This window comes from Bombus affinis, chromosome 13, assembly GCF_024516045.1.
Source record: "Bombus affinis isolate iyBomAffi1 chromosome 13, iyBomAffi1.2, whole genome shotgun sequence".
In the NCBI taxonomy this organism is placed as follows: domain Eukaryota; kingdom Metazoa; phylum Arthropoda; class Insecta; order Hymenoptera; family Apidae; genus Bombus; species Bombus affinis.
In genome coordinates this window covers 4,812,077-4,830,657 of record NC_066356.1, presented here as the reverse complement: position 1 = coordinate 4,830,657, position 18,581 = coordinate 4,812,077, and the positions used below count along the sequence as shown (strand labels likewise).

The window sequence follows — 18,581 nt, the reverse complement described above, 5'->3', positions numbered from 1 at the left end:
TTTTTTTTTTTTTTTTATTTAACTTACCATCGTAACGTCATCTATTTTTGAGATACTTCGAACAAATATGTTGACGCGGACAACCGCGGGCCCATCTAACATAGCAAACAGAATAAATAAAATTAATCAATCGTTGAGTAATATCAGTCGCATCGAAGGGATGTAATGAAAATAGAAAGAAACGCTTCTCGAGCTTTCTACGCTTTCTGCGCTTCCTGCAATCAAACGGGCAAACTTTTGGAAATTATATATTCTTTTCGTCGTTAATTTATTATTAGTATTTCTCTGTACTTTATTTAATATTATTACGAATATTTCTTTTTCTTCGCTTTAAGAGATTTGATTTCTTCGAAAAAGTAGTGGTGAATCGTTGATTCGAGTGATTCGTATTATTTGATTTTTGAAAATCATCAAACTATCTTTGAGTTTCTTATGGGTCGTTATACGTATATATATCGTAGTAAAAAATGAACGATAACTTTGGGGGGAGTAACAGATCGAACTAATCAATCGTAAAGCAAACTAGTGAAAATACAGATTCTTAACGAAAAGCATCAAAGAGAAGAAAAGAAGATAGACACTAAAAAAAAAAAGAAGTGGAAAGAATGAGTTTAGGAACCATTTATTTGATGAATATAACATATAAGTATATCGAGAGTCTAAAAATTTTACAAGCGTTTATAAGAACCTTTCATTCGTGTATACACAGTGTTCAAGTTATTAGCTCCGAGCGTTATTTCTTTTTGTGAGAAAAATAAAAGAAGACAATCATTGACTTATAAATAAATAAAAGAAGACTTGTCATTGTATGTGTTTCTCACAAAGAAATGCTGGCAATTAATAACGTGAACATCTTGTATATTATTTTACGGATCCTTAAGAACGTGGTTTTACCATTTAAAAAAACGAAGCAGTAGCAGAATTACTGTATTTAATTTTCGAGTTCAGTGGATCGAGAATAGCTGCAGGAAATTATAGTTTCCTCCTGGTTTTGATCTTCGTATATATTGAACAAGCATACGTGTAATATTGCCGTCTTATTAATTTCGTGTACATAATTCTTGGTAACAAGATAAAGTAACTTCTCGCGCGTACAAGAGTTAAATGAAGAAGAGATCGACTAGTTTTTCGCTTCTATTCGCAAATATTCTTGACAAATATTCTTTGACAAATATTTGAACGACTACAGCTTGTAAATGAAATCTGAATTCACAGAAAATCTCAATTATTTCGCGTAATTGATGAACATTCTCAATAAATATCCAGGAAATATTAGGACTTTTGAAATATTCAAGCGAGTATAGATACAAGTAAAAATCGAATCGTCTTGTGTGTCATGTAATTCATAGAAATTTCCATAAATTCTTATTTGTATTGTTTCGTGTAATACGTGGATATTTTTGTAAGACAATTTGAAAAACTGAATTACGTTGGATGCTTCTGATATAACTGTTCTCTGCGTTGTTATATCATGGGCAATCTCAACAAGTTGTTTAAGAGTTAATTTGTTGGTTGGACGAGCCAGGCGTATCGTCCTGAGCCATACAGAGTGTTTGCGTAACATTCCGCCCTACATGAACCAGGACAAGACGTCGGACACGTTGTTTCTGTAGTCAGTGTCGAGCATTCACTAATCCTTAATTTACATAATTTGCGTCAATGCTACTATTCTCAGATTAAGAAAGCATTAAGAAAAAAAAAGGATGAAACAAATAAATGCATCTTACTCGATCTTGCATTTTAAAGCGAAACGCAGAGCTACTAAAATGATTCTTCAAATCTTCGAATGTTACTTTCGAATTTTGAAAATCATTCTATAGCGCGCGTGTAAGAAGCGGCTTAGCCTTGTATTTAGCAATATGGAAATTCGACAGGAGGTTTACGTGAGCATAAAAGACTCTCGTGTTCCGGTATCGAAAATTTGAAACAAACTCTGTACATTACTTCTGGATAGCTTTCTCTTCTGAATCGTTGTCTCTATCGAATGCATTTTGTAAAACAGAGATCGTCGACACAGTGAATCAAAAACATTCTCGTTGCTCGACGCTCTTCGAATAAATCTTTTTGACTCACTTTCCACGTACTGTTTACTTTCATTAAATTTCAATACTTTGGCTGGACGCGTTATTGTCCTGTGTCTTTACACGTGTACATTCTATTAATTAATTTTTCTATCGTTGAATCTCGATCATAGTCCAGACAGACTATGATAAATTTCAAATTCCAATCCTTCTCCGATTTCTCAATATCCTGACGCAGGTTGCAACTCGCGCGAAATGCATGCAGAAAATTCGCAACCTCGTCTCAAGTATATCCGGACGCGTCTACGATTCGTCACGAAGCTACGTGAAACGTGTGATTTCGCCTATCGTAGAACCACTTGTCAGGACCGCCTCTGATCGGAAAATAATTTACGCACAATTGTATCGATCCTCTGTGTGTACTCACATCGTGTGACACGTTGAAAAGGTAGAACAAGTAAAACCGGACGTATCTGATCGTTCGTGAACGCAATTAAACGTAGCAAAACGTAATTACTAAGTCATCAAGCACTATGAGGAACTACGAAAAACGGGGATGAAAAACTTGGAGGGAACCTATGAGACCAAACACTCTGCCAATATAATCCCTTTCCATTTCTTTTCTCTTATCTTTCCCTCTCTCTCTCCATCTCTCTCTCTCTCTCTCTCTTTCTCTTTCTCTCCTCTCGTTTCTCTTTTCTCGCTTTCCTATCCCTCTCCTCCTTTATCTTTTCGTTTCGTCACTTTTTCTCCCTTCATCTTTCATTTTTCTCTCTTCGTCTCTCCCTCTGTAACAACGCCTGTGCTCCTATGTATAGCGTATAAACTGTGTATGTACATACGTGAACATCGAAGCTAGAATGCCACATGCCTGTATCTATGCTAGAGATGCTAATTGGTTTTGTGTGTGATCAGTCATTCTAAATTAAAGGGGAGAATCAATATTGTACACAGATGAAAAATAAAGGCAACAGATATTGATTAATATGTATATCTGGCTGTGTGAGAGAACGGGTGTGAGGGGGAGGCGACAGGTAGTAATCAACAAAGTGATAGACGAGATCGATGGGAGCAGACAAAACTTTTAATCAGAATCTACGAAGGGATCTATGGCGAGCGTCGCGCGACAGTGTTCCCAGATCGAAGGATTTATTTCGGGAAGGACACCCTCCGTGCCTAGAATCGTATATTTGTATGATTGATAATCGTGAAAATTCCTTCGTGGCCATTTGCCGAATACTTGTGAAAAACTATTTTTGAATAGAATTATTCGATCGAAAATGAAATATCGTTGATGGAGATAATGTCTTGTACCGTCGCGCTGGTACTGGTAAGAGATATTTTATTGGTTTTGGCTTCGCTCGCTTAATTTCGTTTATTGAAAAGTCTAGCCAAAACCTGGTCGCCAACAATTATCAACATTTACGTACGGCGATACAAAACGAAAGCTCGGCCAACAACGTTTCGTTAAAGATCGAGTAATTCTGTGGCAGAAATGTCTATTCGTGTACACACGGTAAGATAAATTACATCAAGGCCAGACGATTCTTCAAATATTTAAAATGACTGAATTTTCGGACGATGTTCGTACGTATGACTGTAACCACAGAGCATCAGGAAAGATTGCTTTCCCAATTATTACAGAAAGAGAAAGAAAGATCTTTCCTAATGTTCCGATTAATGCAAACTTCCTTTTGCGATCGATTAGACGTAATGCGATTCTGGCAGGAGGGTAAACTCGACAGAGGTCTCGTGCGAATTTCTAACGACTGTTCCTTCGTACCATTAGCAATTCGTATATCGTACTGGAATCTTATTCATTGGCGTATATAAATGGAAGATTTCCACACGACCGTAGAATTCGATTCCAATCGAAATTTTATCGAGCGAATTTACCATTTCAATTCGAATAGGTCGTATGATAGAATTTTCACATCATTCTCTGTGAAATTAAAAAGATTTCCTCTATTCGAATTGTAATGAGTCGCATGAAAAACTTATCGGATGATGATTCTCCGTTTCGAAATTCATTTGTTTCGATCGAAACGTATTAAACGCAATTTTCGCATAATTCTCTGTGAAATTAAAAGATTCTGTTCGAATTAAAAAAAAAAACCTTCCATTCGAATTAAGATATTCTATTGGAGTCGTAAGAAATCGCACGCAAGATCAACAATTAGAACTCCTTATGGGATTTTCTCTGTCGAATTAACACGCAATTCCCAGAAAAATTCTTATAAAATCTGGCATCACTGGCAAGGAACGGATAGTGTTGACACAATAATGAATGGTAACGGAGAAGGGACAAGATGCTGGCTTGCTGCCATTGTTATGGTCGCCGTTCGCGTAAATGCTGAGGCCTTGTTCAACAATCTTTTCTTCTTTTCTTTTATACGTTCTTTACTTTTTCTTTTCTTTTCTTTTCTTCTTTTTTTTTTTGGTTCTCGTTTTGCTTCTGAAATTGATTATCGAGACTCTAAGACCTACATTGCGCCTACTTTTAATCATTGCAAGCAACAGAAAAATAAGGAAACAGTACCCGCCAAGAGAGAAATGGCATTGCACCGCGTTGTAAAGATTTTTGGATTGGTTTAATGTATACTTACCATCTTGATGTCACTAATTGTCGCAATGCTTCGCACAAACAGGTTTACCCGGACAATGGCCGGCCCATCTAAGGGCAAAAACAATAGAGCCCCCTTTTAGTCAGTCAATTTTTTTTTTTCATGTCTTACAATACTCTACTGGAATAGTTTTGTCTTTTTATTTGTTTCGTTTTTTTTTTTTTTGTGATTTACTTTCGTTTACCAAAAATTTGTTCATTTCCTTGAGTGTTCTTTTCGTTTCTCTTTTTTTCCAAATTTCCTACGAGTGGCCGTGTTACTTTCTTTCGTAAGGGTTGTCGAGGTAAAGGGGACAGAGTAAGGGGAAAATTAGACGAAAATCCTCAATCGTTTTTTCGAACCATCTCCTCGTGTAGTCTTCGTGTAAGTTGTCCTAATCGCTGTCGATAATCGTCTAGATATCGGACAGATTAAAGATTTCTTTAATCCTGGGATTGTAGTCATTTCGTATGTGCCATACATTGTGGCTAGATACACACATATACGGGAACGTTTGTACCAAAGTAGGCTTGTTTCATTTTTATCGAGAATTCGGATGTGCTCGTGTAACAAGTAGAAAAAGTACACGGTGTGTAGGTCTCTACTACGGATTAGGGGATTAAATGTCTAGAACGTTCGGAAGCTACGGGCAAAGTGCTGTGACACAGACACCGAAACAGATTTGGTAATCGGACTCTCACATTAAGAATAGATCTTCATATATACAGGCTGTTTCATGAGATTTCCAAAGAAATTTCAATGGTATTTACTTAGAGAAATATTATCAAAGTTCTTGCAATATCAATGGCAATATCGTAAAACTACTACATTATTAACATAACGAAGGCTGATTGTCAAAATAAAAGTCCATCGCTCTTACATTGAGTGTAGTAAAAGTACGCTTGTTTAACGTCCACTGTGTATTCTCGATGATTTATAATTGAGAAAAATTATGAATTTTCCTTAAAAATTCCATACGTTTGAAGGTATTTTATTATATGTTTTTATTATTATTTCTTTTATTAAATTTTTATTCGCGCTACATGAAACACCCTGCCGGTACATGTAACTACGATAAATTATAAACGTGTAATTATCTGCCCCAATTTACTTCGAACCTTTTATCTACTTAGACGCATTAACTGTTTTATCTATCCCTCGTGTTTAATTACATAACTGTATCAGCATATAGACGGAACGAACTCCGCTGTTAAAACATTTCGCTTATTCTTTTGGATTACGTTAATTGTTTCGTCGTAAGTTATTCGATCCATCGTAAGAATATAGATAGAATTGCTCTTACCTTTGCTTGCCATTTGAGTAAACCCGATAAACTGTTCCCATTTCTGTTTTCCTTTGCTCGAGTACGGTACAAGAAGCAATCGTGTAACAATGATTAACAAGCAGACGGTTGTGTTTCTCAGTCATAGCTACCAGCTGAAACGAAATCTTTCCCTGTTTCTAATTAGAGACTCGTCTGTGGCTGTAAATTGGTGTGGCCGCAAAAAGAAAAAAAAGAAAAGAGAAAAAAGAAAGAGAAACAGGAAAAAAAGGGAAAACCGCTGCTCTCTAAATATGCTGTCTGATGGTAAAGAGAAAAGAAAGGGCAACGAGTATATCTGGAAATGGTAGAGAAAGAAGAAAAAAAAAGAAACCCTCGTGACACAACATGAACCTCGAGGCGGTACGAAGTCGACTATAATTATCGACGATATACTATACTTTCTCTGACCTATCGAACAATAGGAATTCGCGGTCCAATTTTCCGAGGCGTTCAATGCCATTGTCTGAAATTCTACACGGTGTTTTGTACAGAGCAGACAGTTACGCGAGATGGAATATGTTCCGGGCGCATAATTAGGACTAATCGAACTTAGCTCGCAACGTGATTCGCTGGTAGGAATTTAGAACGTTGGAAATTCCAGCGAGGAAGAGAATTGCGGCTAATAGAGAGACTGTGAAGAGTAATCGAAAAATTTCCCACAACCTGGATACCGATACCTGTTAACCCTATTACATCAATTTTTGTCCAATTGTAATTTTCTATCGTCGAACGACTATTTAATTTGAAGGAAAATATGAAAGAATCGTCGTTGTGCTTCTCGTTTCGGTTTCGAAACGTTTAAAATTTGTATTCTTTTATTTTGCTGAGACGAGAGACAAAAATTCGTATGTCTTGGTAGGATCATAATTTCATCCTTACAAAGTAATCGTATGAAATAGAGTGTTGTTCTCGTCGGGCTGTAATGATAGAATTCCAAATAAGCTTTATGCCAAATATTTGTGCAAATCGCTTGTTTCTCTGGATAGAGAATATTGCAGAGATACGTTCTTAGGCTGTTACGTAATTTGGAAATGAAAGGGTTGACAAGTATCTGCTTCAATTAAATTAAATAAATTTGCAAAGATTTGCTACAAATAAAACAAAAGAATCACGCAGGATGCTATTCAATAAACGTAGAATCGGTCAAAAATTTCAACTAATCTTAAAAAAAAAATTATGTTCAAAGAGAGTAGGACAACTTTCATTAGTTTGGCGTAGTCAACGTTTGTGCCAGTATTAAAATGGTTAAAAGCTTTACTGCAACTGAAAAGACAAATTTCTTTAGCAGGAAACTCATAGTAGAAATTGTAGAGGTATTAAAAAGATATAAAGGAAACTAAAATGAAAACTAATGATAAAGATACAACAAGCGACTCTTTCTCAGATACTATCATGTATGCATGTCGTGTATACATATGAATAGAGGTATCTTGTCTACATTTCCATCCACTTCATTCGTATAAGAAAGACAAAATATAAACAGAAAAAAATATGTAAATAATAAACCTTCGCTTGCTCAAGTGTCATCATCCCTTTTTTCCTAGCAAGGCAGCATCATCCCCCTGCCTATCTCTCCTCTCCTCCTCCACTCCATCATCATCTCCATTTTTAATATCTTCACGATATGGAAATTTGGCAGGTTACCACCGTACACTACTTTGCATTCAAATTTCTTTGGAAAAAAAACAAATGAATATATAAACATATTGATTTCCTGTCTTGTTCTGTCAGATAAGCGAAAGGCTACGTGAAATACGTCATGCTGCGACTGCCATCTTACACAGAAGCAAAATTGATCCCTGTGTTCTCCTCACGTTGTTTCTTTAACGTGACTTGTACATTTTCAATAAATCCTGGTGCAGCACGATAAATATTTTATTTTATCGTTATCAAAAGTTTCAGCATTTTAAATTACCGCTTTTGAAATATTGTGTTGAAATTTTGACGAGTTGCAAGTATTTTTATTTTTCAGAGATATACTGAGACAATGTCAGCGCCATAAACATAGCGTTTTAATATTATTAGTTAGGAAAGTATACATTTTAGTCTAATAAACGTATCGTCGTTTCCCTTTTACTTTTAAGGAACAAAGCCCGAGTCCTTCGGTTTCAGATTTCAGGAATTTTCCAGTAAGAAATTGTAACAAACATGTAATAGTAATTATTAGACGTTGTTACATAAAAAGTGAAATAGAAACGAATGTAAATCCATTAGATCAAAAATGTATCTTCTATTCTTCTGTACTTTCCTAATCTGTGATTTTCAAACACTCTGTATTGAGAATACGAGTATCAGTGTCTGAAAATATACTCTTCATGAAATTACTTACAACGATTATCAAAACGATCTTCCAAAGGGATAAAGTTACATGAAAGTATCTCGAATGTTACCAATAGAAATCTAAATTTTCGTTCTTATTTTCTGACATACGTGGGTGTCCTACCAGCTATGTTTACCTAAAACATTTTCCTTATTTCAAATAATACGTGAACATATTACTTGTGAGAGTTATAAGATTGAAGAAGAAACATGCTGACGGCAATCGTTTCTTTACAGATGACGTAAAGCGGATCCGGAGAACAATCTTGATTTTTTAAATACAATAGTAACAGTATCACGTGTGTGTGTTCCCATAGAAAATGCGACAGATTTTAAAAAGCAAACTCTCAAAAGAAGATTGCTAACAACTCCAGTATTTTCGTTCGTCTCATTATTTGAAAATTCTGAAAGCATTCATCCTACGCAACATTCGTCCCAGAAGTCACATAAAATTTATTTTAAGAAAGAAAACTGACCTTCGGATTTATAAAAAAGGAAAGGCCAATTGCTACTGATATCATGTATTTTGTTTATATATAACTTTGAAACGTGGCATGTTCCCCTATTATTTGAAGTAATTTAGATATTAAATTAACGAGCTTGTTAACTTATCAAGAATAATATAGGTCACTTATGCCAATTATTCGAGGAATTTCATTGCTCTATTACAAAAAGACGTTCCTAAAAGCTTGATAGAATTTCCACATGTACATTCTCTACTACATAGAAGCCAGTGTCCGTATGTGTATGAACACGATTCGTTTACGTGATCTGGTACTCGCTGTCACGGAATGACAGCGGATCGTGTGCCAGCTCGTCGTTGACCATTGCTACCGGTATCGATTCCAACAAAAGTCGTGTTCGTGGACGCATTTTGTTTCCCCGATCCGCTGCAAAACTCGTCACGCCTGCAATTTGTCGGCACACTGCCAACAGGGATGTTACCTCGAATACAGTAGCTTGTTCCTCTTTGACACGTTTACTTCTTAAAACGTTTTACGTGCTTCGCCGGGTGTAAAGCCTATAACGACCCCCATGAATACGTGTCCTCGACTGCGGATACGTTTTCATTCGATCTTTCATTCGATCTTTCCCTCTTTTTCATATCGTTGTATATATATATATTTTTTCTATTTTTTTTCTTTGAGTAGTGACAACTATGCCTGTTAGTAAGAATTGTGCAAATCAACGGCAAGTTGTAGTTAAAGACGAAATTTTGCGGAATCGAGCTCTGTCCGAGGCACATCGTTGGTTTGCTAGACAAGTGACACAGCTAATTGGGAGAAAAATAAATTTTGAAACGGTTGAAATGAAAAGTTTTGAGTAGAAAATGATTAATTTACAAGAAAGGCCAATTACTTTGCAATGAAAACATTTATCAGCCTACGGTAAAGTATTATCTATCTATATCGCTCGCTGAAAAAAGGATTAAAAGCTTATTTTATGAAATATGATATCCTTGTTAAATGGTATATTGATCGGATAATTGTGGCACTCCCATTCTAGTAAATAGTTCAATTTCACAATTAATTCTCACAGATAGGAATCTCAAATGCGTCGCTCTACTAGCAAACCGACAACATGACTTTAGATTATTCAGAATTGCTAACAACTACCTCACAGTGCAACTCAAGTATTGATTAGTTTGAAAAATTCTCTCTCTCTCTATATATGTGTGTATATATATATATATACATAGCAACATATATATATACATAGGAAACGAGAACTAAATGAAACTTTAGCTTGAGGAAAAAAATTAACATTCAGATTGCACAAATTTAGAATATGCAGAATTTTGATAGGCATCTCGATAAAAAAAAAAATGTTTCACAAAAATAATAAGATTCATATACATTATAATTCGAAACTCTCTGTTAGCTAGTCCTATTAAAGTAACACAGTATCTATTAAAGTAATATACGCGTTGGAATATACGTAAGAATGTTTCAAACACTTGTTCTAACTTTTCAAATCATTTGCAAGTTGCACTACAAAAACGTGGACTATTTAATGACGACTAGAATAGCGCATTAATTAATCCGTGATTTCGTTGAAAAAATATCAGCTAGATAACCAGTTGCAGGACTCTTGATCAGATTAGAGTATCATAAAATTTCATTTAGAGCTGTTGTAAGCGGTACAGCTGACAAAACGAATTACCCTTTTATCCGAGGCTTATTCAAGCTAAATTTTTAGGCCTCATTGTCTTCTTAATCGTATCCGACTTCTTTATGACAATGTTAGTATAATTGGTCGATTTTTTTCTTTTTTTCTTTTGATAAGGAAGACTGGAAGGAATAATGGACGTAAAAAAAGAACATTCATATATTCACCTGTTCCATTTTCTCCACTGGGTCGGATACGCGCGTCGTACCGTCCTGGTCCTAGAATGTCGTCTAATACCTCCTTCTCCTTTTCCCGGAAATTCACCACCTTTTTCTGCAGCTGCGCACATCTGCAATCATAACAAGAAATATATAAATAACATCCTTTCTGCACTTGTTTTGAATTCCTTTGGTCTTCTAGACATCAAATTAACCCCTTAACGTACGATTTACGTTCGAGAATTTACTTACTGATTCGATCATCTACTACGGGCTATACCCGTAATATTTATGTTTAGCCCGATCATCGTACTAAGGGCTATACCCATAATATTTACGTTTGGTCCGAACATCGTACTACGGGCTATGCCCGTAGTTACAGGTTAAGGAGTTAATTTATAACTTGTACGTAGAATGCGCGTTTTGATGCGTCTTTTATACTTCTATGAAGATAATTAAAGAAGCGGAATGTAAATAGAAATTTTCTTCGTGTATTAAATACTATAATAAATACTCTACTTTGATTATCTCGTATATTTTATATAATATAATATATCTGAGGTGGATTAAACGTGTAGGTGTATTTAATAATGCAACGAGTGGATGAAATTGTAATAGTTGGTTATATTAAAATCAGTGGAAGTACAAGTACAGAGTACAAGTAGAGATCGCAGAAAGGATAACAATTCAACTATGTTCTAGGGAACACGTTCATATACATGTATTGACGGACTTATTACAAGAAGTTCAAAGTTATATTTGTCATGTAACTCCAGTTGAAGATTACCCGTAATTTTAATAACAATCTGTCCGGAGCTCGTTTGCCTTTAGACCTTGGTACAACTTTGATAGAATAATATGAGTCTCTCCAGATTCGAATTTTTCACTGGCTCATGTGCCACTACATATCTATCTTATATATTTTTGCATATTATATGCATTGTGTGCATTCTTATACCTTCAAATTTCCCACAAGTGCTTAAAACTCTACAATCTATTTATATATGAAAACTTGAAATTCATAATTATAAATTATAGTATTGACTGATCTATTCAGAATTTTGTTCATTTCTCTAGACACCAAATTGATGCAAAATTTATATTTCAACCCTTGGAAGTAATAGATTTAATTGATTGCATAATCTTATCTTCGTTCAGACTTCTGTTGTTTTTCTGGACCTCGAATTGATAATAAAATTTAAATTCGAGCAGCTGGAATTTGTCATTAAAAGTTGAAAATTTGATTCTGATCGCGAATAGCTTAAACGTTGGAACTTCCTGCACGATAATTTATTAACCAATAATATTATTAAATTAACGGATTACAGTTATTCTTCCAAAGTATTTAGTTTATTTATTAAGTGTAAGATATTGATTCCTGCGATTAGAAGCTTGAATGATGAAGAAAGGAGAGAAACGTACCTTGATAGATGTAGCAAGAATGTTAGTAACACCAATAACTTCAATACTCCAGGCCACATTGCGGTAGCCTGTAATGCAGAAATAAATCATTGTTTAATGCTACAAGAGAATTTAATTCGTTAATGAAAGTCGATGTTTACGTTTTTATTCGTGATTAAAGTATGGTCTAATAGGTTAAATAGCAATAATTCTGACAAAAGAAATATTTGAATCGATAAAATAATTCCTATGCATGTTCTCTACTTTTGGATTCCCTTAGAAAAAACTTATTAAAACGAAGAGAAAGTTTTATATTATCTTCAATTCGATCGGAAAATATAAATATTTCGATTTCTAACTTTTATTAGGAATTTATACGAGCCACGTAGAAGTCAAACCGACTGACTCTATCGAAGTTAATCATTTAGTTTCTGGAAAATTAAACATACCTATGTCTATTCTAATACCGGAAATAGGAAATTTTCTGTAAATGCGACTGTCTAGTTTGGTTTCTAATTACCTCGTATAAACTTAATCGCGAATGTTTTTAGCTCGGTTTTAACGAGAATTTTAAATTAACTTCATCTTAGAATATTCAACAAAATTTAATATATGCATCGGTTCGAACACGGTTCACGCGCAATAAAAGTATACATCAACGGGTTATCAGTTTTATCCCACAAATACGCAGAGTCATGAATATATTATTATATTTATAAATATCCGTAATTTAGCTCTATGAGCAAGCTAAAATGTATTATATCCCGGTGGAGCAAGTAAAAATCGAATAATTTCCAGAAAATAGACGCGATGAAATTTGCCTATTTGAAACGAAGCCAAGTTATAGAAACATATGTACGTGTAGCTGTAAACGAGTATAAACGACCGTCGGACAGGAATTACGATACTATGTTGGAAGCTTTTAACAGAGATTGGATCAGAAAATCTCAGAAAATGTGTATTGCAACCGATTGACTATCCAACGTCTGACTGTTGCTCAACGCTTGAGAATCAATTTTTATTTCCCGAAATTATCACACTATTGAAGTTTCAATGTTCAATCAATCAGGACTTTGAGTATTTTTTTAGAACACCATAAAACGATTGACCGAACAAATCAGGCATTGTCTTGAAATCACACAATACACATAAGACGCTCTAACTTTGTTTAAACACTTAAAAATCCTGCGACTGTATTTCACAACAATTTAATAGGATTAGCAATTTATAGGGATGTTTTCTCCAAAAAGAGTGGAGATTATTTGAAAATCAGGGAAGAGAACAGAAACTCGTATATATTTGAAGAACTGGACATTGCCTGACTTTGCGCGGACAGATTCTACTGGGCGAGCGTCTAGCCGCACACTGACCTACTACACTGCAGTGACCATACACCGGACACCGTAAGTGACCATACAGTTAAGGCAGCTTTGTTTTTCAACCATGCCACCCTGCCTGCGTATACGCTGTTTTCCTTGATCGATGTTTTCCTCGCCGCTCAAACACGCATAAAATCGCAACAGTGTTGATCACCGTCAAATGTAAACGGTTCGATAACTCGAGAAGAAAACAACGACGAACTTTCGAAAACAGGCACGTATCGTTAATCAGTAAACAGCCTCAAAAAAAAAAAAGAAAAAAAAAAAAAAAAAAAAACGGACATGCCTATGGATTTTTCATGAAGTGAAAAGCCTCCTTCTCGATCGTCGAATTCGCTTTGAAATTCCATTCCATAAAAATCGCTTAATTAATAATTACCTTCGACGGTAAATAAAGTGAGAGGGAGAGCAGGGGATTTTATTAACTGAAAATCGGTTAATTAGTAATTAGTCTTTGCAGTAAACGTCGGAAGAGAGAAAGTGACAAAGGTGGGTTCGACCGAGCACGAAAAATGGATTTTCATTAAGAGAATCGACGAAACTATGAATTATCCGGCTTGTAATTAATGTTATCTTGGAAATTGGACGAATTCGTGAATTCCATGTAATTTATTATATATCGTCGAGCTCTCTTGTTCTTGGGAAAAGAGTAAATGGAACGGGTCGATTGAATAATGCGATGCATCGCGCGTTCCATTTAATTACGCAAATCGCGCGAGAAGCTGAAAGTTGAAAGCGACAACAGGATACACGAAAGGCAAATGATTGCTGCGAACGGTACTCCATACGAATTAGGTCAGCATCGGATGTGTATATAGTATATGTGAGTTGTGTATATATACATAACATATACGTAAGCGTTTGCGTGTGTGTATATATATATATATATATATATATATATATATATATATATATATATACACACACACACACATACGCGCGCGCGTGTATGTACATACATATATACTTATGTGCATGTGTGTACACGTATGCGCGGAACGTGTTTGTATTGCTGCTTCTCGAGAGCGCTTAAGCAAGAGCGTGAATAAATTTCTTTATCAAACAAATCCTGGATACATGGGCGTGTTTTTAAGTAATTGCTTTCCCTCCGTTGCTAAACACCTCCATCTGGCGTTAATTTTAATCAAGTAAAATACGCTCGACTTGTTCCGCTCGACACATTTCATCTCACTTTACGAGCTTTACGAAACCGTCGTGTAAAAGAGTAGTGAAAAAAATGTTATCCCATTTCATACGTGAAATATTTCATATAGAAAGTAGTTGATCTCCTATTTCTTCTTTTTCTTGTTTCTCGGTTACGCATCTTTTCAAGTTGCACGTAATAGCCAGAGATGAAACGTGTAACGAGGCATCCCCAGTGACGCCACCGAGAGAGGGTGTACGGTAACGAGTTAGTCATTAGTTCACGATAACAAAGCAAGCCTATGTTTTTCCTAGCGACTGGACAACCAACATTCATGCAGAAGTCGAGGGATCCATATCTGTGTTACGCACAATCCCCACCACGAGCTCTATCTAAGCCTTTCGCTATTCTATCTAAGACTGTCTATATTCCCCCGTCTTCCTTGTCAATCTTTCTGTTGACCTATACTACGACCTCGATTGACCACCAGACCAGATTGAACTCTGCTCGCCGATTTTTCTATCAATTTCGTTTGTTCTGGCTTCGATTCGATCCCTTTCACAAAAAAGGATGATCAAGCAGAAATTTCAACGTTCACATCGGTCCAGCTACGACCAATCGTAAAATAAATTAATACGGTAGTACATGGTGATTAACGAGGATAATCGGTTGAAATGCATTTGAGGGAGACGTTTGGAATGTTTGGCCGTGGGTGGTGGCCCCGAATCGTTGCTGCACACAACACTCTGGATACGTTTGCAAGTTGTCATTACCCGGTATTAATTTAGGGTCTAAACGAAGCGATACGATATGAGAAAAGAGAAAAGTCGTAGTTACCTGGAGAAGCTGATAATCCTAGGCAATGAGGGCTCCGTGACGTAGTGATACTGGCATGGCGCTTTCTGGTACGACACTGGAACTGTACTCGACTCGTGAAGTGTCCTACCTCGGAAGGTTCGTCTCCTGGACTGCCACCGTTCAGAAACCTACATACACTCACACCTACTACCTGGTTGCTGGCACGCTATTGATCCTGGCCCAGACACCCGTCGACCCACGCAGACGCTTAGCGTTGCCGCGTCGCTTTAGCAACATGACGTCATTCCACTTCCCAAACCCCGTACCGCAACGGAGCTAGTATGATGCATCGTCCTTTTCTTCCTTCATTTCGTACGGTTACCATCACGAGCGCTACTAATTCTCGCCTAACTTGTCCCACCTATCGTCCGTCTGACACTCGTACCTCTTCTACCTTCAAATATCATGATTTTCAACATGACCGCATCAATTGACATGTTCACACGTACCGGTAGAATCATATATATTACCGCAAACAAGGGTTTCCATATTCTTTTCCCGAATGTTTTCTGATCATTTCCAAAGTGCACGTTATTGACGATCAGACCCATTCGGCAGAATTTCATGAAAAGAATACTTTCGTTCGATCAATATCGGAACCATATCGAAATTTTCGAAAGCTAAATCGAATTCGATCGTTTATATCGATTGATCGCACCGATGTATCTTATATAGAACGCATTGATTAATTATCGATTATTCTAATGATTTTTCGGGAGAAATGCATCTTGAATCGTTAAAAATAATTTTTCGATTATCGCAGATTCTAGTAGGACAAATTGAATAGTAGATCATAGAAACTACGTATGTGTATATAAATTCATCTTATGTAAACGTATTATCACGTAGAACATCAGCGTCATAAACATCATAAAATGCAATTTTAAAAGCAAAATATACTTTATTATGACCTACAAAAAAGTTTGCTAGCAATTTCATGAACACATGCATAAAGAAACAACACGTACTTCAATCTTTTACATTTTTCTGAACTTATTTTATTTACTTCATAGAATTACATTCTATACAGTAACTATATCTAAAAAGTATAGATAAAACATTTTACTCATCAGGCAACGATACAACTTGACTGCAGAGTCCGTTGATGGAAAATATTCCTCATTAAAAAAATTGATAAATCATATGTAATTAATTATTGATGAAGGAATTAAAAAAGTGCATTACAAATAACTTTTAGATTCACTTCTCTTATCTGGGTAGTATCTTCTCTGTTCGCCTGAGCTTTCTTTGCGTTTTCTTGACAACGTCATTGGCTTTAGTATAAATTCTTCTAAAGTACACTTAAAAAAATAAAAATTATACATTAATTACAAAGTATAATTACAAATTACTGTAACTTACATTGCTTTGAATATAATCATGCAGTCTCGCTAGTTCTATTAAAGAAGATAGTTGCTTGCTTTCTTCTACTTCTTCTGTCTTCAATTTTTCTTCCAGTTCATCTATCTATAAGGCGATTATAAAACAATTAAGGAAGAATGTAGAGTACTATAATTATTATGTAAGATCTGCTTTAATCGAAACTAATAATTAACAGGACAAATTAAACAATGCACGTAAATATGGATATTGAATTAACTTTACAGCAATAAACTTTAGTTTTACATACCACTTCAGAGAAAAAATAGTACTGTTTATTACGATTAATATCTCGATCTGTTCCATATTTCAAGATAGGAATTATTTGTATATATTTTTCCAAATGAATATATGCCAACATTTTAAGATTCCTGATAGACATAACTCTCTCTAATGGTATTGCGCTTAATATTTCCATAGCCATATCAGGTTTATTATTTTTAATCAGTAAATATGATAATAATGCAGAACTTCTTACGGAAGGCTTCATTGTATTTTGCTGATATTTCCAATGACCTAATGCAAATTCTACTGCCTCTGGAGTATTCTAAATAAAAAATGTGATTAATTAAAAACCTAAAATATTAATTAAAATAATATAGAATTACTAATTAAAAAGTACCTCCTTCAGACATGCTGCATATATTAAGACAACAGAGCTCCCAATGTATTCTATACCTTCCGCATCAAAAACTTTCTGGTACATCTCTCTCATTTCTTTATACATATCATTTTTATATAACAAACACATTAAAATGCGGAAAGATGTGCGGTAATTAAAGCTATCTTTCATTGCATCATTTTTAAATACCCCTAAGGCATATTCTGGTTGATTCAAATAATAATACATTCTCATTACGACTGGTCCAAATATGTATTTACCAAACTTCTTTTCTTCTTGATTCTGAACATACTTCTCTAACATAACATTTAATAGTTGCATATCATTTTCATTAGGTTGTGCTAAATGTATCATTGCTTTTAAATCTTCTGTATATATCACTCCATTCTCATGCTGACATATTTCCTGCATTTTTTCACGAAATACATTTTCTATCGTCATAAACTGATTGCGAAATACGTATCTCGTATTCTCATACAGTGATACGCCTAAGTCTCGTTCCGTATACATAGACCGAACCCCAACTACAAACAATAAAAAGTATTGTTAAAAATCAACTTCGGAAATCTTTCATTTATTTTAGAATTAATATTAATATTAATATTTGATATTCTTCTCTCATTCTTCTCTCATATTATTTGCGTTATGGCCTTTTTTGAACTCGTTATTCTAATTTAAGTCCATGTAGTACAGCTTTAGGTTAAGAATATTACGTACCATTTATAAAATTATATTTAAAAAATGCACTATTTGCCAGAGAAATATTTAATCTACGAAGTCCTCGAAGACTGGTCGCCATGGTTTAACGAACAAATAATATTTTATAATTTATATTTTATATAAGTTATATCAGTATAGCAATAAGACCGGACGAACAAACTACCGGTTATTCCTCACGCTTCAAACACGTAAAAGACCTATATTCTCTTATGATAACGGAAATGATAGTAGAGAAAATCACGTGGTTTCCGATTTTATGGACTACTATGATCAATAGTATAATTGAGGTATAATTGATGTTCTGTTATCACAATTATATCACTTTTTAATGTAATAAAACGATTATTTTATCTGTTTTAAGTAGTTTCTGAAAAGTAAAGTCAAATTCATAAATAAATAAAATATTTTTACCGGATGAACTTATATTTTGCTTGGATTATAATTTGTCTTAAAATATGTTATATTTTCGTAAAATCTAAAGTA

At 34.9% G+C, this 18,581-nt stretch overlaps 2 protein-coding genes across 15 annotated transcripts in view; both read right to left on the bottom strand.

Moving 5' to 3' along the window:
- Window positions 1–15,552, bottom strand: part of LOC126923316 (glutamate-gated chloride channel) — a 39,200-nt gene extending 23,648 nt beyond the window's left edge. The window contains exons 1-4 of one of the 14 annotated variants that reach the window (XM_050736657.1): window positions 15,356–15,552; window positions 12,017–12,084; window positions 10,604–10,725; window positions 28–95 (exon numbers count right to left, since the gene is read on the bottom strand). In XM_050736657.1, coding sequence (XP_050592614.1) covers window positions 28–95; window positions 10,604–10,725; window positions 12,017–12,075 — 249 coding nt within the window. In that variant the 5' untranslated portion in view covers window positions 12,076–12,084; window positions 15,356–15,552. Of the gene's footprint in view, window positions 1–27; window positions 96–4,627; window positions 4,696–10,603; window positions 10,726–12,016; window positions 12,085–12,156; window positions 12,182–12,444; window positions 12,923–13,313; window positions 13,336–15,355 lie in introns of those variants that run through there. The other 13 variants (XM_050736656.1, XM_050736664.1, XM_050736663.1 and 10 more) reach the window with 13 other exon arrangements.
- A 792-nt stretch (window positions 15,553–16,344) lies between these two features.
- LOC126923320 (pentatricopeptide repeat-containing protein 2, mitochondrial-like) lies at window positions 16,345–18,309 on the bottom strand. Its single transcript, XM_050736681.1, has 5 exons — window positions 18,096–18,309; window positions 17,379–17,902; window positions 17,007–17,303; window positions 16,739–16,843; window positions 16,345–16,677 (listed from the first exon to the last, which is right to left on the bottom strand). Exons 1-5 carry the CDS (start codon window positions 18,175–18,177, stop codon window positions 16,558–16,560), a joined length of 1,128 nt encoding a protein of 375 aa, XP_050592638.1. The 5' UTR covers window positions 18,178–18,309; the 3' UTR covers window positions 16,345–16,557.
- Between the last annotated feature and the right edge of the window lie 272 nt (window positions 18,310–18,581).

Bases quoted from the DNA above. Each gene is read 5' to 3' on its own strand.
- LOC126923320 (XM_050736681.1), bottom strand. From the start codon at position 18,177: ATGGCGACCAGTCTTCGAGGACTTCGTAGATTAAATATTTCTCTGGCA. The intron at 16,844-17,006 runs GTATGTAAAACT...ATCGCCTTATAG, and splicing joins ACTATTTTTTCTCTGAAGTG to ATAGATGAACTGGAAGAAAA. The intron at 16,678-16,738 runs GTAAGTTACAGT...TATTTTTTTAAG, and splicing joins ATGATTATATTCAAAGCAAT to TGTACTTTAGAAGAATTTAT.